This window comes from Polypterus senegalus, chromosome 3 (genome assembly GCF_016835505.1).
Source record: "Polypterus senegalus isolate Bchr_013 chromosome 3, ASM1683550v1, whole genome shotgun sequence".
NCBI lineage: Eukaryota > Metazoa > Chordata > Cladistia > Polypteriformes > Polypteridae > Polypterus > Polypterus senegalus.
Window position 1 is genome coordinate 153,988,281 of NC_053156.1, and position 27,606 is coordinate 154,015,886.

The 27,606-nt window shown below is 38.5% G+C and overlaps 2 protein-coding genes across 3 annotated transcripts in view; one reads left to right on the forward strand and one right to left on the reverse strand.

Moving 5' to 3' along the window:
- prkd3 (protein kinase D3) overlaps nucleotides 1–15,702 on the reverse strand; it is a 358,336-nt gene extending 342,634 nt beyond the window's left edge. The window contains exons 1-2 of one of the 2 annotated variants that reach the window (XM_039748100.1): nucleotides 15,614–15,702; nucleotides 11,547–12,494 (exon numbers count right to left, since the gene is read on the reverse strand). In XM_039748100.1, coding sequence (XP_039604034.1) covers nucleotides 11,547–11,840 — 294 coding nt within the window. In that variant the 5' untranslated portion in view covers nucleotides 11,841–12,494; nucleotides 15,614–15,702. Of the gene's footprint in view, nucleotides 1–11,546; nucleotides 12,495–15,101; nucleotides 15,191–15,613 lie in introns of those variants that run through there. The other variant, XM_039748101.1, reaches the window with a different exon arrangement.
- A 187-nt stretch (nucleotides 15,703–15,889) lies between these two features.
- On the forward strand, nucleotides 15,890–27,125 carry si:ch73-111k22.3 (pleckstrin homology-like domain-containing protein). The gene is made up of 2 exons (XM_039748103.1): nucleotides 15,890–16,070; nucleotides 26,810–27,125. The coding sequence occupies exons 1-2, from the start codon at nucleotides 15,903–15,905 to the stop codon at nucleotides 27,026–27,028; spliced, it is 387 nt and encodes a 128-aa protein (XP_039604037.1). The 5' UTR covers nucleotides 15,890–15,902; the 3' UTR covers nucleotides 27,029–27,125.
- The last annotated feature ends 481 nt before the right edge of the window (nucleotides 27,126–27,606 follow it).

Consider the following 27,606-nt stretch of genomic DNA (forward strand, 5'->3'; position numbering starts at 1 on the left):
TTGAAACCAGACTGCTATCAATGCTTCACTGTGCCGCTCTTCAAAAAATGAACAAAAAAAAAAAAAAATTCAAAAAATAGACCAGGACACCCAGTTGCAAGCACTGAAAGCATACCTAACCAATTTCCATCTAAGAAAGGCATCAGCTAAGCCGAGACTTTGTGACAACAAGCTTGAATGTCACCATGCTATTTAACTCTAGTACTTTGTAGCTTATTGCTTTGTATGCGTAGGTTTGGTGTGAAATTTACTCTTAAACATCTCCTATCTGCGTGTTTAAGATCTTACTGTAATTTAACATTACTTATTCCCTTTATCATTTTAAACACTGCTATTATGTCAACTCCTAACCTTTGTTTGATCGCGATGAAAAGGTTCACTTCCTTTAATCTCTCTGCATATTTCATATCACAGTCCTGGAATAAGATGACACACTCCTCTCTGAACTATGCCCAGCATGGTTATGTCCTGCTTTTAAAGTGGATAGCTGATTGTGGAAAATTAAGAGCTCACTATTTTTTGCTTATGTTAAATGTCCAAGATCCTCCACACGTGTAATGATTTGCAATATTCAACATCCTGTTTTTAAATCTTCCAAATACTTTTTATTAATCACATATCCACACAGGGCAGTTTGGTGGCTGTTTTATACATCCAGTGCCCAAGGATTGAACTCTACACCCATTCATCATCCATTAGGAGTCTGCACATACCTGTAAGTAGGGTAACTAGAAGTTCAAAACTGGCCCTATGTGAGTGCGAGAGAATGGGTCCTGAAATGGGCTGATGTCATTACCAGGGCTGTTTTCTGCCTTGCACCAAGTGCTGCCAAGGCAAACTTTGGCCCTCCTGCAATCCTAAATTGAATTAGGTAGGTTTGAGAATATTATTTTACATATCTACACAAATCTGAAATTCATCCAATGTCAACAAAATCGTCACAGAAGGACCTGGACAGTGACAAATCTAAAAAGAGCAGTGACTTCAGCACTGACACCCATGTTTAACATCACTTAAATAAAAAAAAATCCTTATACCATAACCATCTGTTTCAGACAATTCAACAAACCACAACTTGAATTCCTATTATCTGAGTTTTAATCATAAAACCTTTTTTAAAAAATGAGGAAAATAATCTCAAACTGTCTACTAGTATGCTGTATGTTTTTAGTGACCTCCTTTAGAAAACACCCAGTAGTACCAGCAGTGCATGTGTTATGGCATAACTCCAGTGTCTCATAATCCTGAGGCTTGCAGGTAAGAAGGAAATCTCCTGTCTGGAAAGTCTGGTATAATAACACCAACGCTCCTGGGTATATATTTAACTTTCAAAATGTCATTTGTTGCTGCCTGAGCTTTTATGTCAGCTGCACTTAGTCTAAACTGTTTATATGAAAACTCATGTTCTTCATGAAGGAGGATTTAAGGGCTCTTAAAAGGATCACAGCTTAGACCTAAATGATCAACTTGAAACATCTGAACATAACTTCTCAAACCCATGTAATACATTCAGGATCACGCCAGCCACTGCCAGTCACAGAAATAGAGCACCCAGGGCCAGAACCAGGGCACCACTCCATCGCTGGGCCTACAAACATCCAGACTCGCACTTGGCCAATTTAGAATTACCAAGAACATATTTTTAACTAGGAATAAGCAACACTGTACAGTATTCCAAAAGACAACATAAGCATTCTTGGGTTCACAAGAAGACAAGCAGACCTGTTGTTTCTCAGGTAAAAAGTATATCATCTTCGCAAACAGACTTTCGATTTCGAAGAAGTCATAGATTGTACATTTTTTGTTGGTGGGCTCGGGTAGGTCAATGAAGGCACTTTAAAGACGCTGTAATGGTTGCAAGTGATAAGGCCTTTCTGTGTTCCCTGGAACCAGTGATTTGTTCCCTCTGGCTGTTTTTGAAGGAATATACAGGCTTTCTGTATCATAGCTTGCCATGGAAATATGTTCTCAGCATGAAGCTTAAGCTCTTTTGCAGGGATTTCACAATATTTCCAGCTGTTTTTGATACAGACTTTGTAGTCTTTCTTTGGACATCCTGTCTTTCTGCGGGCCTGTGCAAGAACTGTATAACGAAGTTGCTGTAGGATACCCAAGCTGTCCATGTGAATGACATGGACAGTCCATTGAAGTTGAGCTTTCAGAATCATGTCCTCAACTCACGTGAATAGGGCCACCATGATTGTTCGATTATAATCAAACTAGCCTGTGCTACCGGTCTAAAACATAAGTAATCAACGTAGGTCTCAGCATTAACGTTTGAAGTGCACCATGCAATGCATATGCCTCTGTTATATGCCGTTTGGTATGGAAGTCATAAAAGCAGTGTTAATGGTTGAGTTGCGCCATCTGTGGGAATGACAAATGCAGTGTTTTTTATATAACTAAAAATGTTTGTGAAGTGCCATCTTTAAGAATGACAGAGCTATCGCAACTGTGTAGACACAAAGACACACAAACACTTATCTTTTTATCAAGGTAGATAACCAGCTCAAAAATGAATTTAATTGTACTTTCTTAATCAACTAATCTTGGCCCAAAAGGAAGAATTCACTAGAATAATTGTTGAAAGATTTTGTTGTTTACTATGTCCAAATACGGATGGCCCTCCATGACAGCACTAGTTCCATGCACCAAAATCTAAGGAGGAAGCGCTTTGGTATAACACGATCCAATACATTAGTAGAATAAGAAACTCATTTGCACTCGCCTAGCTGTCCAACAATTGTTTTTACAGCAATGTGATGTAGATTAACTCATGCCAGTGAGTAGCGCTGGGACAAAAGTCTGCACCACAGCATTTGTCCAGATAGAACAAATAAAATTGTCTGCTAAATGAACTTGCCAGTTGCCAAGTCAATCAATAAATAAACACTACATAAATGACATTCAATAAACAATACGACTGACTTGGGAAGATGTATTTTAAATCTGCTGTATTTCATTGAAACTGAAAGGAAAATTTGTGGCAGATAAACACAGAGAGCTCTCCACCCGCAGGTCAGTGTTTGCTGAGCTGCAAAACTGCAATTCCAGCTGCGCAGACTGCACACTCACTCCGTCACAGGTAACTTAAGGGGCTATTTTCAAATCTCATCTTAAGACTTATCTATTTAGATCAGCTTACACTACATGACCTTAGGATGTATTCTTATTGCTGTATTTACAGTTCCATAGATATAAATATCTATATATATTAAAGCCAAGTACCACTGACTCACTCATCAGGAAATTTCCTGAACCATGAGGACTTGGGACTTGAAATTTGGAATATAGGTTACCCTCGGCACATAGGTGCTCACTACGAAACGGTTTAAAAAATTTCGTGGTCCAAGCGCAAAATTTCTTATAGTTTTTTTAGACCCGTTTGTATGTCTGTCCGCTTTTCATGAGAGAACTACTTAACGGATATAGATCGGGTTTTTTTCTATAATTTGCTTGAACACTCCGTTGATTTTGCAACTTTCTCATTGCGCTAAGTATCATAGTTTGCTTGCAGTACAGATTTAGTAGCGCGAATCCGAGACAGATTCATCGGGCTGCGGGGAGGGGGAAGGGGCTCTCTTCACTCACCCGTTTGTCTCGGGGTGTAACCTTAACTCTGCTTAGTTAGCGAATGAGAGAACTACTTAACGGTTTTACATTTTTTTTTCTATAATTTGCTTGAACATTCCGGTTGATTTTGTGATTTCTCTCATTGCGCTAAGAATTATAGTTCGCTTGCAGAAGCAATATATTTGCGCTAATCTGAGGGGGCAGAGGGGAGGGGGGAAAAGTGATGTCAGGAGTGGGGAGCCGGGCGGGGCCCTCCTCACTGTCCTGTTTCACCAATATGCGGGCGAAGCCGGCCGCTGGGGATGGCTAGTATATTATGTATGTGTACATTCATGTTTTTGTTGTTGGTTTTATCTGTATGGTGTCCTTAGGTGTTTAGAAAGGCACCTTGAAATAAAATGTATTATTATTATTATTATTATTATTGTTGTTATTAATAATAATAATAATATTATATGTTGTCCCCTATCATTTACATGAAAGAGTACTTTAATCCTGTCAATCCTCCCTAAGCTGCTCAAAAAATGGGTAACTTAAACTCCGCTTTTTCCAGCTGGTAACCATGTGCTTGAACCAGTTGATCAATATTTCTTAGGGATACCTACTAGATAATTGTACCTCCAATCAATCTCTGAAAAGTAGGTCTAGTTATCCTAGCGCCTGCCGAGTGGCATGCCCTGTAGCATTACATGTTCCACAATGTGACATATTGGTTGGACTTTGCAAGTATTTTACCATACTGCACTCTGTATATTTGGCAATACTTCTAGTTTTACTGCTTACTCTCTCTTGTACTGGTAACCCTATCAGTTGTCCTTCAGGGTCACCAAATATGTGTACAGAGCTTGTCATGCTCTAGCTGCCCTTATTTTGCCACACTTGAATGTGCAAGACATCTGCTACTCCCTCTAAGTACTTATCAGGGACTTTGGACACTTGTTCCTGGCAACCTTACTAGCTAGGAGAAGCATTACAGGGGTAACTGTGTGTAGATTTTATTTGATCTACTAGTTTGTATTTACAGTTAAGTCACTAGCCTGCCCACTGGTTAAAGGAATTTTTCAAAAATAGATTTCTTTATTTTTAGTTATTTAGCTGCCCAAATTCACCAACTGCCAACACTATCTATAAGACTATTTTATTGGTAGGGTTAGGCTTAGGGTTAGGGTTATTCTGGCTGCACTGGTTACAAATCAGACAACAACCTATAGGGCCCCATCATAGGAAAAGCAAATTGAAAAATGTACATGGAAGTTTGGATGGAATAACAGAAACTTGTTAAGTTATTTAATCTCTGACAACTAAACCCACTTCAAATTCGTGCTTGCCATATAAACCTCAACTTTGGGGAACAGATGAAAAAAATATATATATAAAATACCCCTCACATCTCACCGCCACAGCTACATTTTCTACCATCTGATTCTGAAAGGAACAAAGAAAGTAAAATTCAAGAAAACTCATAAAGTTACATTCTTCAGCATTAATGAAATCAAAACCATGGTTTATTAAAAGCTTTTCTGAGGCAAGCTGGAGTCTTACAGATTCTTTGCTAAAATTCAACGCACGGGCCAAATGGCATCCACCCAGGGATTTTTTTTTTTTTTTATAGTGGCGGCACTATAAACTGAAAACGCATTTGTATTGAAGAGTCAGCTGTGTGAGATTAAAAACAAAGCAAAGCTATATGAAGACTTAGCAAGTAATTCCCCAAGCTCTAGAGCTCAAATGACTATAAATCATTGAGTCTGTCCATTTCATGCTAGCATGCATGGTTTACCAAACAGACACCAAAAGGATCCCTTGAAAACCTTTCAGAAAGTTGAAATCACTCAACATTAAATAAAAGTCATCCTATAGAGATTATTTAATCAAAACAATAGATCATGACAGGGAAATGTTGACCACATTATTTGTACATGCAGTACTAGTCGACACTACAAATCTACTGAAGACACGAGACAACATGAAAATTAGGAGAAGTGTTAAAGCTTGAATAATGTCTGGTTCAAGTTCAGATTCCAAATCCCATGGGGTCAAGTTACTTGTCTTGGTGAAAACTCTCATAGCCTTGATGTTCCACTGCTCCCTGCAACTCTAAACATGTTTGCAAGGTTCTTTCAGTCTGGACCCCAGTGTCCAAACTGAAGACTTCACATGTTACGTATCAAATTCAGAAAATGGAATTGCCCGCTGCTGTCTTTAATCCATTAATTATACTAATTTTTTTTGTTTATATACTTTTGTTTCAGATAACATCACAAAGCTTTTAAAAGAAAATGAGACTATAATACAAATAAATACAAAATATTAAAGGTAGACTGGAGTGGTACAGCATTATACTTCTAATTATATTGGAAATGTGAAATAAAATTTAAAAATCTGAATTTTACAGTACTAAATTATGCTCTTCTTTACCTACTGAATTATTACTACTTTAACCTAATGTCCACCAAGTGCACATTTCCTCCATGCTTTGTATTGCAGGATCAAAAAAAATGTGACGGCTGGGTGTTACCAGTTCTACGTCAATAAAATTTTCAACGCACTGCTTTGTTAATCACACTACTGTACGTGAAGTGCTTTTTGATTCAGTATACTATAAAAGAGGAAATTTCAAAAGACTAATTACTTCAGTTTTTTATACTAAAAGCTTGAAACATTCTAAACAATATTTTAAAAAGGATACATGGCTGAGATGAAAACAAAACACCACACAGAAGTGATCGTTCTATTCGGCAATATGAAAATTTTCCAAATATTGTTGTTCCACAATGTGCCCAGAGTTTCAATGAACCAAAAGATTTTACTTGCTAATCTGCTCTACAGTCAGCACCAATGGAATAACAAATTAAGCAAGTTTATTGCAAATATGCAAATACTGTACAAAGTGTACATTTTCATGGAAAATTGTAAATGTTACCAGTAAAGCTTAAAGGAGAAGGTCAGGCTGAATTCTTGGGGTGTTTTCCATTTGTCCATTCTAGTTATGAATGATATTCAAATTCACATTCATGCTTTATATATTTATATTTAAAATGTTTTAAACAAGCATCATTACACTAATCTAATGTAACAAAATGTTATTAAAATACGATTACTACTGATGCCAGCAAAAAACTTCTCCACTATCAGTACTATATGTGTAGTATGAATGATATTACAGGAAATATTAGGAACAAAAAGTAGAGACTTAATTATCAAAATCAACAAGAAAGGAAGAAAAAACATATTACATATATATATATATATACAGTATATATTATATATATAAATAATGGAAGAGAAGGTCTATGATACGGTTTGCATATTTGCAGCTGGAGATCCACAAAGGGAGAAAACGAATCACGTATCATAAAGTAGTTTTTATTCCTGAGCTTTTAACCCCTACCAGGGGTCTTCATCAGAGGATAATGCTTAGACTTACAAGAATCAAAGGCAATGTATACCAAAAAATTATGGGGGAGGGGAGTGGCTAAGTCAATGTGGTCGGGGGATATTTGGAGTAACGTCTTGTTTATTATGAATATGTTCTTCAGTTTGCATATGCTGGATTTATGTCCAAGTGTCTGTTGATGGCGTTCTCATTTGATAACCGGGATTCGTATTGGCTTTAAATTTTACTAAACAAGACGTTACACCCAATACCCCCGACCACACTGACTTAGCCAATAAACCCCCACGTAATTTTTGCTATATATTGCCTTTGATTCTTGTAAGTCTAAGCATTATCCTCTGATGAAGACCCCTGGCAGGGGTTGAAAGCTCAGGAATAAAAACTACTTTTGATACGTGATTCATTTTCTCCTTTGTGGAGCTCCAGCTGCAAAAAATATATATATATATATATATATATATATATATATATATATATATATATATATATATATATACACACACACATATACGCACACACATTTTTTCCTCTGTCTGTTTGTCTGTAACTAAGTGCGAACTAAGATGCTACAACTTAAAAGGCAGTATTGAGGTAGGCACAGATTTTAGAACCAGTAGTAAGCAGAGATTTAAAAAGTGCTGGGAAAAACTTTTTCACTTACAACAGCACAACCCAATTTTGACTAATTGTCTGTTTACTTGACCTTACAAGCCCACTGTTACAAAGTAGATAACTTTAAAAAAAATGTACAGTCGTGGCCAAAAGGTATATACCATAGAAACATCAGACAAAAAGATCTAAAAACACTGCAGCAGCAAACTTTATGAAAAGCAATACTTGTGGTCATTCTCAAAACTTTTGGCCACGACTGTTTTTCTTGTTTAATAAATGTTTTCTGTGAATTTACTTTCTTCCATTTGGGAGTTTTGATATCAGAGCTCATTTCTGGATGTGCGTTGGATTTTATATAACTTCTGGAATAAAGTATGTTTTGTTACTAATCCGTTTTGCGTTACCACAACACCATAGTGGATCCTGGTTGTTAAAGGGTGTGGTCCTAAAAGTTGTTCAGTTCAGCTCTTTATTAACCAGGGTGACATCCAAGATTGTTGGAATGAAGTTAATTTGTGCTTCTGATCACTACTACTTGTATGCCTAGTGTTCTAGCTTTGGTTCCTGATTCTCTGTCATTATAGTGTTGATCTTAGTATTGTTTAAATTCTGTTCCATCTCCTCATCCTTTTGCCAGTTTTTTGTACTTTTTCATGTGTTTAAAAAGGCAGACGGGCATGTCAATCTGGCATTTATTTTCTATTTTCTACCTTTTTCTTCCATGGCTGCCTACACTGACACTCAAATTCACAGTGTATTGTCACACAAATGCCTCTGGTATGGCTCTCCAACTTGGAGATCACACTCCAATATACTTCTTTTGATCATTAAACAGCAAGCAATCACAAGGTGAATGTGCTGCAAGCATGGATGATCCTCTTGGCAGTACGTCTTGACCATGCTGGGAGACAGGTGAGCCTGCCAACACCAATACCTTGTATAATTCTGTTCACGTTAGCAGCAGTAGCAGCAGCACAACAGGAGATGGCAGCACTCCTTAAATAAAATTTAAGTCACAGATATGAAAGTAAACCCACATAAACAAGGAAGAGCTAAGCTGGAACACTTGATACAATGCACAAACTATAAAACATTAAGATTTTAACAATCAGATATAGATAGAAAAAAGTGCCAGTCCGGAGCATTCCAAGAAAATATAGCAGTGAGGTATTCATTTGTGTAAAGCTGTTCAGCCCTTAACGCATCCACTTCGTACAGATTAAAAGAATGAAGAATGAAAACAAAGGAGCAATGGGGAAAGCAAATCAATGCGGTGAGCACATGCAAGCATGCTTGAAGGCAGGCACCAACACACACACTCACAAAGAGTTACACAGTGTTAAAGACTGAACTTACAAAGTTACTATGGAAAAAGATAGGACCTCTCATTGCCATCAAGCAGAGACAAAGGCATACTTTCAGCCTTCTGTTCCTACTTGATGTTCAAGGCCTATACCAGAGTTTGAAGTTGGTTTCATGAAGTTTTATTTCCTGACGCACCACCTTCTTGCAAGCGTCTGTCCGCTCTTCTATCTAGCGTTATAAGTCAACAGTCTGCTGGACAAAATAATCTTGCTGTGTTGATTTGGAATGCCTTGCAAACACTCACTAAAGTGCTATATAATACATCCATCCAGTCATCCTGAGCAAATTCATGGGGAAGCCAGAGCCTATCCCAGCAAGCACCAGGAACAAGGCAGGAACAATCCCTAGAGAGGGCAGCAGTCCACCACAGAATGAACACACCACACACACACACACATGCATGCACGCACGCACGGAAAAATTTAGTATTGCTAATCCATCAACCTGCATATCTTTAGACTGTGGACATGAACCCAAATGGGAAGAATATACAAACCACATACAGGGAGACCTGGGATGTTGGACCTGGGCCTCCTTATTGCAAGGCAGCAACACTACCACACCACCCCTATACCACATATGAGCTATCTTCTTAAAGTAACTGCAAAAGAACAGCCACCTGACAGACCCTTTAGTTGCACAAAGCTCTGCTTAATAGATTAACCTCCGAGAGTGAGCACCACCTCATATTTTATTCTGTTTTGAAAATAAGAATGCCCACTAGTTGCATTACTTTGCACACAGATACAATTATTAAGTAAATAATGAAAATCAGATTCCAAATGGTAATCAGCATACTTAGAGAAGAATTAAGCTTTGAGAACATTATATTGCTGACAAATACAAATATTCTAACCATTTCTACGGTTTAGCTACTCTGTCCAGATACCCAGAAAAAATTTGTGATTCTACCACAAATTATGTTATTTGTTCAGGGTTTGTTTTTTTTTTTTTGTTAAGTACTCATACTATTGTATTTTATTCTGGTTTATTGTCACTTATTGTATTTCAAAGCTCTGTGTATTTATAACTTTATTTGGTATTTATGCAGATAGTATTTGTATCCAATGCTGTATATGCCCTGTTGTTCATTCTGAATTTCAGTGAAGCACTTCGAGCATGGTGCTATAAAACTAAAAAGCATTATTACTATTATCATTATACTAAAAAAAATTTAACCAACATAATCAAGTTAAAAACCACATATTAATCTGAATTACATGATAAAGCAGAAAACTCCTGCAAAGCCACTTTTAATTTCTTACACCTATTAAAGCTCAGCACATCTGCAGTTCAGCAATATTAGTAAAATGTGTTGGGCACATTCTGTCACTTTGTTGGATGCAAATTATAATTTCAAATCTGTGCTTTATTAAAAGTTCCTCCTTCTTTCAAAATCGACATCCTGCTCTACCTAAAGTCTGCCAGTTGCTGTGCGTTGCCAGTACCATTAGACTTAATACCAAATGCACCAACACAAAGTCCGTATTTGCAATTCCAGAAATAAACAGAATCGGATTCAAGTGTTAGTTTGTTAATTGATGGCAGCACACTACACCAAAAACAACTCACTTTTGAAACCTTCACCTGTCATGTGAAAAGGATAGAGAGAAGGTCAAGAAGAATTTTTAACCTGTTGGGGGAAAAAAGGCAAAACAAAACAAAAATGAAGTCTCTCTTTTTCTTAACACAAATCCCTCTCATCTGATATAAACAGAAAATAATCTGGGATGGACGAATGGAACTTCACTTATTTCAGCTGGATTTCTTATGCAAACAAGATCAAAGTAAGAGTTCAATCAAACAGGATATCTCTGAAAATTCAAACGAGATCGCACAGGAGCATCACTTGCTGCTGATAAAAGAAATCACAAAACGGAACAAGCTGAAAAAATCAGGTGTATCTTCTTCAGAATGATAATTTCTGAAGATATGACAAAAGCCAAACTCACATGTTCGAGATTTGACTTTCTAAATATGCAGCTCGAACCTAGGTCACCATCTCAAACTGGTGATCACGGACCTAACGTGTCCATCGGGGATTCTGCCCCCAACAAATAAATGAAGCGAATTAAATGGAAATAACAAGTGCGCCTGTTTGCATGATAAACGACTCATTTTAACGTAAGTGACGTAAATCGCATGCCAAGTGGAATACCAAATACCCCCTCTCAACATCTGAAGTCCGCCTCTTCGTTAGCATTTTGTTTAGTCAACACAGCAGGATGCAAACTGTAAACAGTAAAGTTAAGCCAACAGCATAAATATGTAAATAAACTAACTCAAGCAAGACCTTAACCATCCACTACCTGCTGCTTGCAGCCCAGCGTGCTTTAAAGCCTGATGCATTAAACAAATGAAATATTAATCAGTTGCTTAAAAGAATATGATTGCCGATCCCTGCATATAAATTAACTGAGGATCATGATGTATTGTACTTTATAACTGTCAATTCACAATATTCAACATTAATTTGAAATATTATCACAATCAAGCCTGGCTAAAATTCAGCACTTTTAAAAACTTTTGTCTTTAAAGCAAAAGGAACTCTGCAAACCCATTCAACTGATCGGACTTAAAAAAAAAATACACAAGGTACCTTCTGGTCCACGATGGAGCAGACGAGATCTTTGACCGCTGAAAGAGACAGATCCTGAGCCTCGATGGTTACTGTCTCCCTAGTGAGTCCAATCTGAAGCAGGAACGAGACTCCATGGAAGGAACCCCGGGAATTGGTTGGACTCGGTGCACTGAGACTCCCGTTGGACAGGCGGCTGTGTAAAGCAGCCGGGGGACTGGGGGATGGAGAGGGAGTCGGTGGGGCTGCAGGATTCTGAGATTGGGGATAGGATTTTTGAAAGGATGGCGGAGAGGAATTGCTGCAGGCTGACATTGGATTTCCTTTTTTGCTGGATTGTTGTTGTTTGATTAAAAAATAAATAAATAAAAATATATAATGTTCCACAAATTGTATTTTTAAAAGTTGGAATGTTAAAAAGTAACCACATATAAAACCAGCAAACCATCCAGCGCCGCGTTACTTGTTAGACAAGTTTAAAATGAAACCACACGAGACACCATCCACGGCATTGAGTTTTCTAAGCTAAAATGCCGGTTCTGCTTTGAAACCAGAATGTACATCCAGATCGTGCGGAAAATCTCACGTGGGAGTAAAAGAAGAAGAAAATAAACGAAAGTTGCTCATATCCTCCTGAACGTTTCGGTAGCGGGGTGAGTGTGCGGGTCAGAGGCAGCCTGTTGATTCCACTCCCATTCTTTTGCTTCCCCCGGATTGGTTTTATTTAACAAATCCGTAGCTCGTTGGAGAAGACTTCTTGACGGTAAAGCAGCTCCGCCTTTCCCCCCATCAGTAATAAAACTAAAGATCAGAAGAAGCCCGGGGAGTGCTCTTGACCCATCCGCTTCTCTCGACTTGTCCACCGTAGCCTCCGTTTCTTTAGCCGAGCCTGGAGATCCTGAACTTGCAGTGTCGATCTGCCGACGCCAGACGTCCTCCCTGTGCCACCGGAAACTTAGCAACAAAAGGCTGCGAGTTGGGGAAAAAAATGACACGATTTGATTAAAAAGTGTGCAAGGAAACAGTGCCAAAAAGCACACTTGGGTGCACTGCTATAGGGCAATGCCGCCTGATGAGCACAGCGCAAGCGATTCGGCAGTGCTATCCCCGCCGCACTCTCTAAGCTTAACTGTCGCTTTAGAGCTGGTTGAGTTTTCACGGAGAACACTAACAAAGGTGTACCAACTCTATTCTTGATGCTGTCTCCACGTTTTGTTTTTTTTCGTGTTGTTCTAAGTCTCTGCTCATTAATGATGGCGCGAAAAGCTTTGGAATAATGCGTTACATTATAAAATTTACATTACCCAAGTAATTATTCACGCAGAAGGCGCGTGATAGCAGCGCTCATGGCTGTGGATCGGGTAACACACGCCGAATCTTTTGTTTCCTCTTTTTGCGCGCATCAACCCAAATAACGGTTAAGCGCTCCGTCACAAGTTAAACACTACACTAAAAAAACTTGAATTGGGTGAAACTAGGAGAACGATACACTCGCCGTTATCTCTTAACATAAAATTGATAGTTTGTGGTAATATGCTCTTGCTTTGTACTCATTGTATCGATTTCACTTTATATTTTTACACAGATGGAAGTCCGACAGTTACACATAGGCTAAAATAAGGACCCGATAATTACTTTATATCACTGATGGATCCGTTTTAAATTTTTCATCACATAATAAAATGGACCTGAAAGTAATACAGCAGAAAGCGATGAGCTTGGGTGGCCATGATCTAGCAAGTGGAAACCTGTTCCAATATTTCTCAACCACTGGATAGTGACCGCTGTTGTTTATAATAGCAGTGGGTCGCTGTTCCAGTGATCGCGCACATCACCCATATATATATATATAGTGTGTGTGTGTGTGTCTATCATGAGTTCGTGGTTTAATGAGTCCGTCTTGGGATGCCCTTGTCCACGGTTGACTGGCGCTCTGTACTGCCATCACCATCTCCCCGCGACTTTAAACTGGACATGAGCTTTATGAAATTGATGGGTGAGTAAAAAGAGCAATAGGCGATGATTTAAACATAAATAACAGAAACGCCTGTTCTGCGAAAGCGGAAAGACAAGCGGATGCACAACTTAACACGGGAGAGAAAAAAAACTAGGTGTTTTGTTTTTGATATAACGTACAGTTTGACTGGGGCTCATGCGACTAAACAGTTCTTAGCATATTTAAATGAATGCTCACCAAGACTGAACAGTAAGACGAGTACGCTGGCCATCCATAGATCCTCTTTACAGGATTAGCATTTTGAGGTGCTGGTTTAAGGAAATTTTAAAGTTAACTCCATTAGATGTGTATATAAATTACAGTTTTACTTTTGAAATAAGTATGAAGCTAAGGAGTAATAGTATAACTGCACACACTCACACCCTCTATCCATGTTCCAAGTAATCGAAGCAGGAGGCTATCCTAGCAGTGTCCAGTTTATGATCGTCCATCTAGTGGAATTTACAGAATTCTCAAAGGCATTCGTGCAAAAAAAAAAGAAAAAAACTCAAATAGACATGAATAGAATATGCAAACCCCTCATAGATACCGAGACTCACAATACAGGCTCTAGAGCAGCGTGGAATGGCTAATTATTGCGCCATGTAGTTAATGTTTAGCTTGTTTTTTTTTTTGGTTTTTTTTTACCAGCCATTCCTTGTTTACATTTTAAGACAAACGTTCATTCTTTTAACTCAGTTTGCATCGGGTTCGAAGCAGTAACCAATCCTGAAAGTATTACATTAGGAAATTAGAAACTAAGATTCGAATTAACGTTAAGCTGACATAATATTTTGCAACCCTATGGCCTATCCGAAATAAATTACTTTAACATATACGTGGCCTTAGTAAGCAAGCTAAAAGTCCATTTATATATGTTATTTAGTGGTACAATTGAAAAGATGATCGTTATGGCAAGTGTATAGACTACAATGTAAGTGAGCAATTACAGACAAACCTTGACGTACCCGAGTATGAAATGTCAGGATTCGATCATTTATCTTACTTAGTATGTCCCTTCACTGTATGCTCTTTTGTCTACGAAATGGGATTGACGCAAGGCATCAGAGTGTCACACAAACTACATTTTCAGTCTTTTGGCTATTACTCCTATAGCTATCGAATGCACATTCATTTTCTGCTGTACGTGATATGTGAGATCAGCAGTGGCTATGCATGAATGGTAAGTCCATGATGATCAGGAGCCACCAACACTGGTTTCATGTTGTGTAATATGAAAAGCAGCCACTTAGAAATTGAGAAGCCATTTAACCTTAAATATCAAAGCTAATGAAATGCATAATTTACTAATCTACACGACCTAAAAAAAACTTTGAAAATTTTTTTTTATCTATGTCATAATTGCCCGTTGCATTTGTATAACTGCCACGGTGCCATTTTAATACATACGTTAAACGCAAACATCGCATATACAGTATTGGCTTTAGAGTTGGGCTTCTAGCTCTACAGCTTCCAACTGCACGAGTTCAAATCTCGAACAAGGCAGATTTGGCTAATTTCAATCAAAAGTATGACTTGATTCACACTCATACATTTCCCTCAATCACAGAATCACATACCGTTGCTTTTCTTTCACTATGAAACTTGGCAGTTACTCGATTTCACACACGCCTCGACATCGTTGTCGCGCTTATTATTTACAAGAAAGACTGTCGTTGTTTTCTTCACATCTGGAGACCTGGCTCGACAACATCTGGACCCTCCCACTTCCAACGGGATATCTGACAGACCAGATCGCAGTGTTTCCAGAAGAAAGTTTAGGAAAAAAAAGAGGGAGGGGGTAGTCCTGAGGTTTGGAGTTCAGCGCAGTTGGGAAGTAGCTGCTAACTTGTTCTTTTGCTTAAAAAAAGTAATGTCCTTGTTAAAATACAACTTATCCCCAGTAATCATTACTAAATATTGCAGTGTTTCTTTGCGGATTGCAGCCTTCCTTTCATTAACATTTTCTTCCTATAGAACTTTCAATGCGAAACACCACGCATTTCATAATAGTGTTTTCCCTCCTAATTTTAGAACGGAGTTTTATTTCATTGCAGTATCACAACGTGCGCCGAATAAAATAAATACTTACAGATCTTTCTTAGATGCTTTTAAAACTTTTCTCCACAGATCGTTGGACACTCATGCGCGTCTAATTATCCCTTTCTCCAGCTGTGCCTATGTCCCCCCTCCCCGAAAGCAGGAATAGCGGAGCGTTTCGGTTAATGTAGTTGAGAAGTTATGTCGTTAGTAGGTAATTATTGGCGCTTTACGGCTATAATAACTACATCTCCCATAAACCATCGCGCGTTTCTTTCGTTCTTTTTATTTTAAGGACATGCGCGGTTACAATCCCAGTTCCGTTATGTGTAAGGGTAGAAATGGCTGAGGAATCTGCGACCTCTAATGGCTCATTACGAAATTTCACGACTCACGAAAGTACAAGTAAAAGAGGATGGTTATTCAAGCGCTCGCACTTCACTCACCGATGGAAACCTGCGTGGTTTGTGTTACACGAAACTCAGCTCATGTATGGCAAGAATGAAACGGTAAGAGCTGGTGCGTTGTTGTGTTAAGTTGGAGCGGCGCGTCATAGGCCACAGTGTGACAGCTTGGTCACCAATTCGGTCTCCATAGCAACGCGAGTAAACTAATATGTTATTTCTTACAACATTATCTCTTCACTTACAGTCAAACATTTTACTTAATTCAGTCGTGTACTCGTTTTCACGTTAGCTTAATCTATTCAGCTCTGCGAAGCAATCGCGCCTTTTCTTCTTAGATATTTAAGTGCAGCGTTTCCAGGAATATTTAGCTCTCCTTCACTAGTTTACTTTCACGCCGCCGTAATTAACATTTAAAATATAAAGTTATCACGTTTTATACAAAATGGTAGTTTAACAGTCACGTTTACAGAAATTGTAGAAAAGTTTCATTCGAATGGAGTTTGTGCAAACATTTTTGTAACTAGATACGCAAAATAAAGTCTTAAACTGCACAGTTGCGTAATCCGCCTATAGCTATAGCTTGCATATGAAGAATTTGCCTGCGTCGTATTTTAAAAATCAGCAGGACCTTAGTTTTTCCCTATTACAACATTACGATATATGCATATATTTGATATATGTATCTTGTTTTATGTTAAATGCAGTCACACACCGCAGAGTTTACAGATAGCTGCCGATTTCAGACGTGCTGGGTGAAGAATCTGAGCAAATGTCTTCTTATCCGGGTTGTTCTGCTAACCCGAGGTTTCCAGATATGAACGAAATGATTAACTCATCATATCGGTTGTCCAAAAACTGCACAGTAAGGTTAAGCGACTAGCTCAGGTAGAGTCAGATGCAGGAATTAGACTGGTAACCTTGCCGCATAACATACCATTATAAATTATTATATTATAAAACTATTACACTACACTGCCTGGGAGAGAGTCTCTTTTATTGATGAATCAAAGGTGAACCACTTCCAATTTGAAATAATAATCGACAACTTCCTTTTAAAAATGCCTTAGTGGTCACTTCTGGCTAGTTAATTCATTTTAAAAGGCACTGTGTATGAACGTGCTATCTGCAATACTGAGTATTTAAGAGGAACCCCCTTCCATGATGATTCATATGATCAAGTGCTACCTGCATGTTGCATTCTTTAAAATACAATGCCCTTCTATAGTTAATATTTTTAAAGGTGTGCTGGTCAGGTACTTCTTGTCCTTATTCAGCAGAGGAGAAGCTTGATAAATATTCTAACAACTCCAAATGACCGTGTAAGAACTTTCCAGAAACAAGTGATGCTAGGTTTATCTCTTTGCTGCAATTACATTTAAACTGATGCTTTAAAAGTAGCACTGAGCTGTTCCATTCTAAACAAACACCACACCAGTAGTGCCCTGTTAAACTGTTAAATCTGTTAAACACTTCATATTTTTGTCATGTTTAACATTCTTTTCCCTATAGAATACAGTTCAATATGTGTTCAGTAGTATTCTAAACATTTACAGTATACTGAAATATAATGGAAGAGCTATTATAATATTTAAAAAATAGGGCAGCACAGTGTCAAAGTAGATACTATTGTCACTTCACAATTCTTCCGGCTTGATTCAGTTCTTGGCTGGGTTACCTTTTTGTATGAAGTTTGCATGTATTCCCTTATATCTGTATTCAGTTTGTCAGACCCTTTCATTTTCCTTCAATAGTTTAAAAAAAGGTGTCTATGATTGGGGCTTGTGGTGCACTAAAAGAGGTTTGCAAAGTGGAAAAAGTAATTAAGATTTAAAAAAAAAACAACTCACACACACTTGCAGTCCTCATTTCCTATATTTTCACACCACGTGGATTAATCCATAGTGAAAGTCCCCTTTTGCAGCAGTCACCACAACTATGAACTGCATTGTGTCAGTGCATAACACCTCAGACCCTTTCAAGTGAACTGAGCATCTTCAGTTTTTCAAGTTCTGCCAAAGATTTATTTAACAGCTTATACTTTCGGTTTGCTGAGCCTTTTCATTGTTGCCTTTGGTTTGTGGGTAATACCAGCATACACTGCTAGTCAAAGGTTAGGATGCACCCAGAAATTTTAATGTTTTTGATATAAAATGATACCATTTTAATCAAGATACTACTAAATTAAAATACTTCCAAGACATAGTATTGTTAATGGCTATTACTACTTTAAATTACTAATTTTTGATTGATTATTCACATACAGTAATGATGTACTGCCTTGACTTGAGCATTCCTAGTTTTCCTACTCTTTCTCTGTATGTTTAGCATTCATTTGCTCAGAGGTTGATGTGCTTGCTGCTTCCTGAGCAGCTCTTCATTTCTCCACCCTAGCATCCCGCTTCTTCTCTTCTTTCGTTGGCTACTTTTCGTGTTAAAACTGATTAAGTCAGTGTTTGTGTTCCAATTACTTAGTATGTTTTCCTTAACTTTTCACTTAAGCTGGCATTTAAGTCTTCATTCTGCCTCAGGAATGATTTAAGATATGAAGAGGTAGGGGAAGTGACGGCGAAGGTGGTAGGAATGAGAACGGTGCCTGTACGCGTGCGCCTCACGACCGCCCTGCTGGCCGCTGCCGATAGTTGATTCTACAATAAAATTAAAAGGGGAATAAAACTGGAGGTCAATCATCATCCCGAAAGCAGATAGTAGACGTCACGTAATATATGTATACCAAATTTTAGGTCAATAGGTCAAATGGTTTGCGAGCTACAGGTGATTTAAAATCCTGGACAGATAAATGAACAGCCACAGTAGCGTATATATATATAAAGATGACTGCAAACCCCCATTTTCAACAGTAAATTCCTTCAGTGTCCTAATGGTCAATTTTGTTATCAGAGATTTCTTTAAAATTTGTTTCCCAACAAGGGTTATGCCGAGAGTTTGTTCTGTCTGTTCTGTTAGGTAGTCAAGGCTGAGGGCCTGTCAGAAACGACCTGTTAAAGCCCATTGAGGCATTCCTTGTGTGATTTTGGGCTATAAAAGAAATACATTGTTTTTAAAGAAACCTTTGTAATTGCATTAGCAGAGCTGAAATCTGTTGTTTCGTTTAATTGGGTTGCATGGTACTGACATTCCTAATGCCTAATTCCTATTATTGTTTTGCTGAACGAAGGTTATTCCATGCAACAGATTGCCAATGAATTTAAGATTTTCTACAAAAGTGTCAATTACTGTCTTGAGAAAAGAGGGCAAATTAGATCTAACCAGGATAGAAAAAGAGAAGGCCAAGATGTACAACCGCATAAAAGGAGAACAACATCAGAGTGTGTAGTATGAGACATACAGTGGTGTGAAAAACTATTTGCCCCCTTCCTGATTTCTTATTCTTTTGCATGTTTGTCACACAAAATGTTTCTGATCATCAAACACATTTAACCATGAGTCAAATATAACACTAGTAAACACAAAATGCAGTTTTTAAATGATGGTTTTTATTATTTAGGGAGAAAAAAAATCCAAACCTACATGGCCCTGTGTGAAAAAGTAATTGCCCCCTTGTTAAAAAATAACCTAACTGTGGTGTATCACACCTGAGTTCAATTTCCGTAGCCACCCCCAGGCCTGATTACTGCCACACCTGTTTCAATCAAAAAATCACTTAAATAGGAGCTGCCTGACACAGAGAAGTAGACCAAAAGCACCTCAAAAGCTAGACATCATGCCAAGATCCAAAGAAATTCAGGAACAAATGAGAACAGAAGTAATTGAGATCTATCAGTCTGGTAAAGGTTATAAAGCCATTTCTAAAGCTTTGGGACTCCAGTGAACCACAGTGAGAGCCATTATCCACAAATGGCAAAAACATGGAACAGTGGTGAACCTTCCCAGGAGTGGCCGGCCGACCAAAATTACCCCAAGAGCGCAGAGACGACTCATCCGAGAGGTCACAAAGACCCCAGGACAAGCGTCTAAAGAACTGCAGGCCTCACTTGCCTCAATTAAGGTCAGTGTTCACGACTCCACCATAAGAAAGAGACTGGGCAAAACGGCCTGCATGGCAGATTTCCAAGACACAAACCACTGTTAAGCAAAAGAACATTAGGGCTCGTCTCAATTTTGCTAAGAAACATCTCAATGATTGCCAAGACTTTTGGGAAAATACCTTGTGGACTGATGAGACAAAAGTTGAACTTTTGGAAGGCAAATGTCCGTTACATCTGGCGTAAAAGGAACACAGCATTTCAGAAAAAGAACATCATACCAACAGTAAAATATGGTGGTGGTAGTGTGATGGTCTGGGGTTGTTTTGCTGCTTCAGGACCTGGAAGGCTTGCTGTGATAGATGGAACCATGAATTCTACTGTCTACCAAAAAATCCTGAAAGAGAATGTCCGGCCATCTGTTCGTCAACTCAAGCTGAAGCGATCTTGGGTGCTGCAACAGGACAATGACCCAAAACACACCAGCAAATCCACCTCTGAATGGCTGAAGAAAAACAAAATGAAGACTTTGGAGTGGCCTAGTCAAAGTCCTGACCTGAATCCAATTGAGATGCTATGGCATGACCTTAAAAAGGCGGTTCATGCTAGAAAACCCTCAAATAAAGCTGAATTACAACAATTCTGCAAAGGTGAGTGGGCCAAAATTCCTCCAGAGCGCTGTAAAAGACTCATTGCAAGTTATCGCAAACGCTTGATTGCAGTTATTGCTGCTAAGGGTGGCCCAACCAGTTATTAGGTTCAGGGGGCAATTACTTTTTCACACAGGGCCATGTAGGTTTGGATTTTTTCTCCCTAAATAATAAAAAACATCATTTAAAAACTGCACTTTGTGTTTACTTGTGTTATATTTGACTAATGGTTAAATGTGTTTGATGATCAGAAACATTTTGTGTGACAAACATGCAAAAGAATAAGAAATCAGGAAGGGGGCAAATAGTTTTTCACACCACTGTAAGCACCTTGCAGATCCTCAGTTGGCTTCTTCCTTAAATGCACACCAAATACCCATGTCAACACAGAATAAGAAACTCTAGGATGCTGTCCATAATATATTTTTCCAATCATATTCTGTCCAATATCTTGTGTTCTTTTGAACATTTTAACCTTTTCTTGTTATTTGTCAGTTTCAGATATGTTTTTTTTCTTTGAAGCTCCAAATCTTAGGCCAGCATGATGGAGTCACTTTGTCTCTGTTCAGATGACATTGGAATTTGGCATTTATGTAAGGAACAAGCCAATTGAGGACCTGTAAAGCATTTGTTTCTCAAACCATACACTCTGTTATGTCCTTATCGTCTTGTGCAGTTGTTCATCTGGGCCTTCCTCTTTGTAACCTATCCTGGTTAGATTCAGTTTTCCCACAGCTAAAAATGGGCTTTGCAGTCATATGTGAATAATCAATTAAAGTCAATCGGGCATTTCAAGCAGTAACAGCCATTACCAACACTAATAATATCTTGTCTATATTTTTAAATCAATTTAATGGTATCTTGATACAAAGGTATCAGTTTCTATCAAAAACATGAACATTTCTGGGTGTATCCAAACTTTTGACTGGTACTACTGTATATATATATTTAGGTCGAGTGTCCCTGGTGCCTGGCTTTTAGCAAAATGGGACAGATTTTCAACTGTGGCAAAAAAAAAAAGACAGCTGAAAAAATATTTCACACAACAGCAGGGATTGGGCAAGTTTTGGATTTACATGTTTCAAAACAGAAGAGGCAGATGTACTTCAAGCCAGGGATGGCACTAAGCATAGGTCGAGCAGGCATCAGTCTAGAAGTGCCATGCCCAAGGGGGTGGCAAAAAGTAATTTCATGCTGTTTAATGTAGAAAACTGTAAGGTGCAACATGCAGGCAAAATTAAACATTACATATAAATGCAAGACTGGCGATGCAAACTTAGGCCGCATTTACACTACTACTCAGATGTGACCTGATTAAGAATTTTTGAAATTTCTGACACAGACTGAATTTTGGAGTAAACACCCAAAACCCAAGTGGTATTTTATTTTAGGAGATTGGATACAGGCTTGGGCAGCACGGTGGCGCAGTGGGTTCGCTTCTCAGGTCCTCCCTGCATGAAGTTTGCATGTTCTCCCCGTGTTTGCGTGGGTTTCCTCCGGGTACTCCGGTTTCCTCCCACAGTCCAAAGACATGTAGGTTAGGTGCATTGGTGATTCTAATTTGTCTCTAGTGTGTGCTGGGCGTGTGTGTGTGCACCCTGCCTGGGGTTTGTTTCCTGCCTTGTGCCCTGTGTTGGCTGGGATTGGCTCCAGCAGACCCCCATGACCCTGTAGTTAGGATATAGCGGGTTGGATGGACGGATGGATACAGGCTTTTTTCAAATATAGTACTGAAGTCCATATCTGGCCTGAGCTTACACAGTCATATCCAGTTTTCATGCAAGTGGCTTGATTACATCATTTTTGTGCTTTGTGTCACACGATGAACCAGTCATGGTGAATGATGCAAATGGTTAGTAGTATGACAAGGAAACACAAGGTGTCTCATTCAAAAGTTCCAGTCATTGGGAGTCATTAAATCGTGTAGCAGTACAGTCCCACCACTTTGGACTCCTTTCGTATAGTACACATTGTTCTCTGAATGGAAATGGAGGAAATCACGGCAGAAAAAGTTAAGGAATATAATGCCATAGTTCTTCTGTGCTGACTCAGCCTATTTAGAAAACAAGCAGAAAAACTTAAGCCCATCAGCAGAATACAACCTTGGAATAAATGTTTATGCTTTAACAGCATCCTAAGTCACAATATATGCACAGCACATACATTTCACATAAGCTACGTGTGTATGTTGAGACCACTAGGAAGCTCCACCAAGCCCCAGAAACAACTCCCCAGTTCAAAAGAAGTACTTTTATTAAACGAATTACCTTTAACAGGCCTCATTTCCACAAACTCAACACAGCAATCCAATTCTTTCTTTCTTTTTCTATTTCCCTTTTATCCTTCACTCCTCCCAGGCAAGTGTTGTCCAGCTCCTTTTATGGCAGACCTGGGAGTACTTCCAGTGTGACAACATAACAAACCAGGAATAACGTTTGGGTCAGATGGAACTTTCTTAATTGTGTGAAGTTATTTCTTAGCAGCTCCCCTGATGGTAGTCATGTACTCCCGCTGGGCTTCACATCAGGAGTACAGCTCTCATGTTGCCCTGTGGGTGTACAGCTGGGAGCTCCATGAGGGGAATACTGTCACACAAGTCCTGGGGAAATATATAGCCCCGTGAAGTAGTGTCCCTTTGTACATCCACTCTCATGGCCTCCTGGCCAGAAAAGACATCAGCAACCAAACTAGTTGGGATGTCCAACTACCCATGTCCTTCCTTTTATAAAGGTATCTCGGCCATGTAAGGAGTCATTGATCCCACCTGAAACGACAGCCAACCCATTGTTTCTGTGAATCTGTTGTAATAGAAGTGCTTCATGGATGCAATACAATAGCACCAGAAGTATTGCCGAGTCTAGCATACAGGAAGCTGCTCCACTTTACCCAGGCGAGTTAGAATCAGGAGTTTTTAGGCACAGGAATATGATTGGAGTTTTAGAGTGTGTATAAGGTATTTGCTGCAATAAATGTATTTATTGGCATCTAGAACTTTGTCTGTGGTGTTGTGTCTGGGGTTTTGGGTGCTGCAGTGCCTCCTAGTGGTTCACACTGTAAATGCTCCGGTCACATCTACACCATATAATGTAGTCACCATACACATTAGGTCAGATTTTGTTTCCAAGTTCTGTTTCAGACATTGAGACTTGGTTGTGTAAATGCCTCCTTATATCTCACAACCACTGAAAAGATTTTAATGGTTTATATTGATGCAATGTTTATATTTTCTAGGCAATTTGCAGAAGCAATTAAAACAGCAAAGAAAAATAGGCAATTTTCTATAAACTTCAATATGCAGTAAATAAAGAGACGTTAATATTCAGATTGTATTATGTGGCAGTGAGACCACATCTAGAGTACCGTGTACATGTCTGGTCACCATAAAACAAAAAATACCTAGCAACACTTACCTTGCAGAGAAGAGCATCAAAGTGCACATCTTGAAATCTTCTGTAATAGATTAAGTGAATTAAACCTCTTTAGTCTTGAGCAGAGATGGGTGCATGGACACCTATATCAGGTCTTTACAATTTTCAAAGACAACCCTTTAGGTTGATCCAGCAGCATATGTTTGATTGCAGTTAGGTAGTGAATCACATATTCAAGGGAACTAGTGAAAATTAAGGGTGAGTGCTTTTTAAGACCAAAGCTAAGACACATTTCTTTACACAAAGGTTTGTAGGAATCTAGAACATACTACAGATTCATGTGATTGGCAACCATAAAGAAATATCAGTATAGGAAAGTTAGGCCGACTTCACTATAAGCTAATCAGATGAGCTTGAGGGACAAATTGGTCTCCTGTCATTTGTCAAACTTCTTTAGTTTGTATGTTTAAGGATCTGCCTGTGAATCACACATCTTTCTCTCAGTTTTCCTTATCCCAGCTGCTGTAGAACATCTTTAAAATATCAAGTTGCTATCAACCCTGCTATGCATAAGGAATACTGTTAGCAGTGAAATGTGCCATGATTGGTTTAGAAGAACATTGAGAATGCTTGGCATTAAAATTAAAGTGTTCCATGACATGCCCTCTTTACACAAGATCTGTGAGAGTATCTGCAGCTTTGTTCGGCATCAGCGTACTCTTCATTACATTTGTACACAAGCTGTAATTGTGGAATAATCAGTCCATGAATATTTCCCCGCAGTTTCATAGTGATCGCACTTAATTCGCCTAACGTATTTAGATGGATCTAGTTATTGCCTTGATAATGACGTATGTGTTTATTAGGAACTAGCATAGAGTAATGATACAATGCTAAGTCCGTCTGATTCAATTGCATTGTGCTTGTATGAACCTCTGTACACTGAATATGCCATACATCCCCTATTTTTTCTTTGTTCATTGGACATTCCCACCCTCTTGTGAACGCGGGACATTTTTTTGCTTTACTAGATGAACTACCCTTCTAAGATGGGTTGAAATATAAGTACAGTAATCCCTCGCTATATCACGCTTCGATGTTTGCGGCTTCACTCTATCGCGGATTTTAAATGTAAGCATATCTAAATATATATCACGGATTTTTCGCTGGTTTGCGGATTTCTGCGGACAATGGGTCTTTTCATTTAGGTTACATGCTTCCTCAGTTTGTTTGCCCTGTTGATTTCATACAATGGATGCTATTGGCGGATAGCTTAGAAGCTACCCAATCAGAGCATGTATTACATATTAACTAAAACTCCTCAATGATATAAGATATGCTTCCTGCGCAGTGCTTGATTGTTTGCTTTTCTCTCTCTCTCACTCTCTGACATTCTCTGCGCCTGACAGAGGGGGTGTGAGCAGAGGGGCTGTTTGCACAGAGGCTGTTTGCCTAGAGGATACAGACACTCCTCTACAAAATGCAGCTTTATCGCATTGCTTCTGCATACTTAAAAGCACGTATTGATTTTTTGATTGTTTGCTTTTATCTCGCTCTCTCTCTCTGACATTCTCTGCTCCTGACGGCGCTCCTTTGAAGAGAAGATATGTTTGCATTCTTTTAATTGTGAGAAAGAACTGTCATCTCTGTCTTGTCATGGAGCACAGTTTAAACTTTTGACTAAAGGGTGTTATTTCATGTCTAGAGGGCTCTAATAATGTTAACAGTGTGGGAGAGTTTATAAGGGCTTAAAATATATAAAAATAACCACACAAACATATGGTTTCTACTTCGCGGATTTTCACCTATCGGGGGGTTCTGGAACGCAACCCCCGCGATCGAGGAGGGATTACTGTAATCAATTTAGACCTCAGTGTTAACATTTGCAGTGCACCATGCAATACACATACCTCTGTTACATGCCATTTGGGACTCTTTAAAGCAGTGTTAATGTTTGTGATACACCATCTGTTGGAATGACAAATACAGTGCATTTTATTACTAAAAATGTTTGTGATGCACCGTCTATTAGAATGAAAGAGTCAGAGCGACCAGATGGACACACAGATTGACACACAGACAGTGTTTGTGAAGGTGGATATATATAGAGGGATGACTTCATCTCTAGGGACATTCAAAGATGCTAAAAATTTCTTGCAGCCTTTCCACAGTATGTTTTTTTTTTTTTTTAAGGACCCAATGCTGTTTGACATGTTATGCTTTATATTTCTCTTAATACATCAGAAACAGATTTGTTCATCTTTTCAGATCCAATGAGCTACAATAATGTGCAGACATAAAATGCAATATAGCAACAATTAACTGTTGATTCTTTAAATATTGAAAATGAAAATGTTTGCTTTTGTTTTAATGTTCATCATCAGTGAAATGCTGCTTTAAATTTGATAAAGCACTGCAGGATTATGCTAGCTTCATCTGCCAGTTTTTCTGACATTTATGTTTAGCTAGTGACACAACCTGACTGCAAGCAATTTCTCACTTCCTACAAGATCAGCTTCTTCAACCCCTCACTGGTTTGCCACCCAAGGTTCTCAAAGCTTCACACATCCCATTACCTTTGTGCGTGTGATAACATTTTTCTTTTACTCACTTGACCTATATGTACAGATAGTTTCTTGTCAGTTTAGCATATTTGAGTATTTTCTTAATCTGTGTTATTCCTTCTAAGTGCATGAAGGTTGCAGATGATAATTAGGAGTGCTGCATTTTCAGTGAGGAGTAAGCAAAGCAGATGATCTCTTAGGACACATTTTTATGAGCTTTTAATTGTTACCATTTATATTTGAAAACTAATAATTAAGTAATTTATTTAAACCCAGGCACCACTAAAGAAAATCAACCTTATTGGTGCCCACGTAAAAGAAGCTGATTCCAGCAATCAGGAGTACATATGGACAGTTACACCATTAGACAGCAAAAGGACCTTCTTCCTCAAAGCTGGAAGTGAAGTGGAACAGCAGGAATGGATGGAGGCAGTGGCTGAAGTGTTGATGAAGTCCTCCAAAGGAGGCTCCTACCACGCTTGCATTGTGCAGTAGGGATCTTTTGGGGCCAAAACACTCAAGGGCTATATGTACAAATGTTTTCAGTGGAATATTTTGCTTAATGCAATTCAATAAATGTTATTCTGCCTCATATGCCCTTTTTATTGTTGCTTTTGTTATAAGAATTTTAAAAATATGTATAAAAAGAATCTGGTGTCAAGAACACATTCAGTTTTTTTTATCAATTTTGAGGTTTTCAGAAAACACAACATAATGTGCAGATTTTTTTCCATATCATATGCCTAAGTGAATGAAATGAGCTAAATCTTGTGTCCTTTGTGAGCTTGGACTGTTAGTCAACATCACTTTTATCACAGCCAGTTGAGGAAAAGAAATTTTTCTCAGCCTAGCAACCTGATTTTAAAATGTCACACTAGGTGTAAATGGATTTAGTAACCTTTGGTACTGTTTGTGTTCTATAGTCTTATTCCAAGTACAAGTACCGAAAATGGACTGAGTGACGTTTAAAAATGTATTCTTTATAATACCGACTTTTTAGTTCTGCTTTAAAAGTGCAGCAACAAATTGTTCTTTTTTATGACAAGGAAACAAGGTGTTTACAGCTTTCACAG

Coding starts and splice junctions, on each gene's coding strand:
- si:ch73-111k22.3 (XM_039748103.1), top strand. CDS start 15,903: ATGGCTGAGGAATCTGCGACCTCTAATGGCTCATTACGAAATTTCACG. Junction 16,071..26,809: donor TGTATGGCAAGAATGAAACG/GTAAGAGCTGGT, acceptor ATTTAAACCCAG/GCACCACTAAAGAAAATCAA.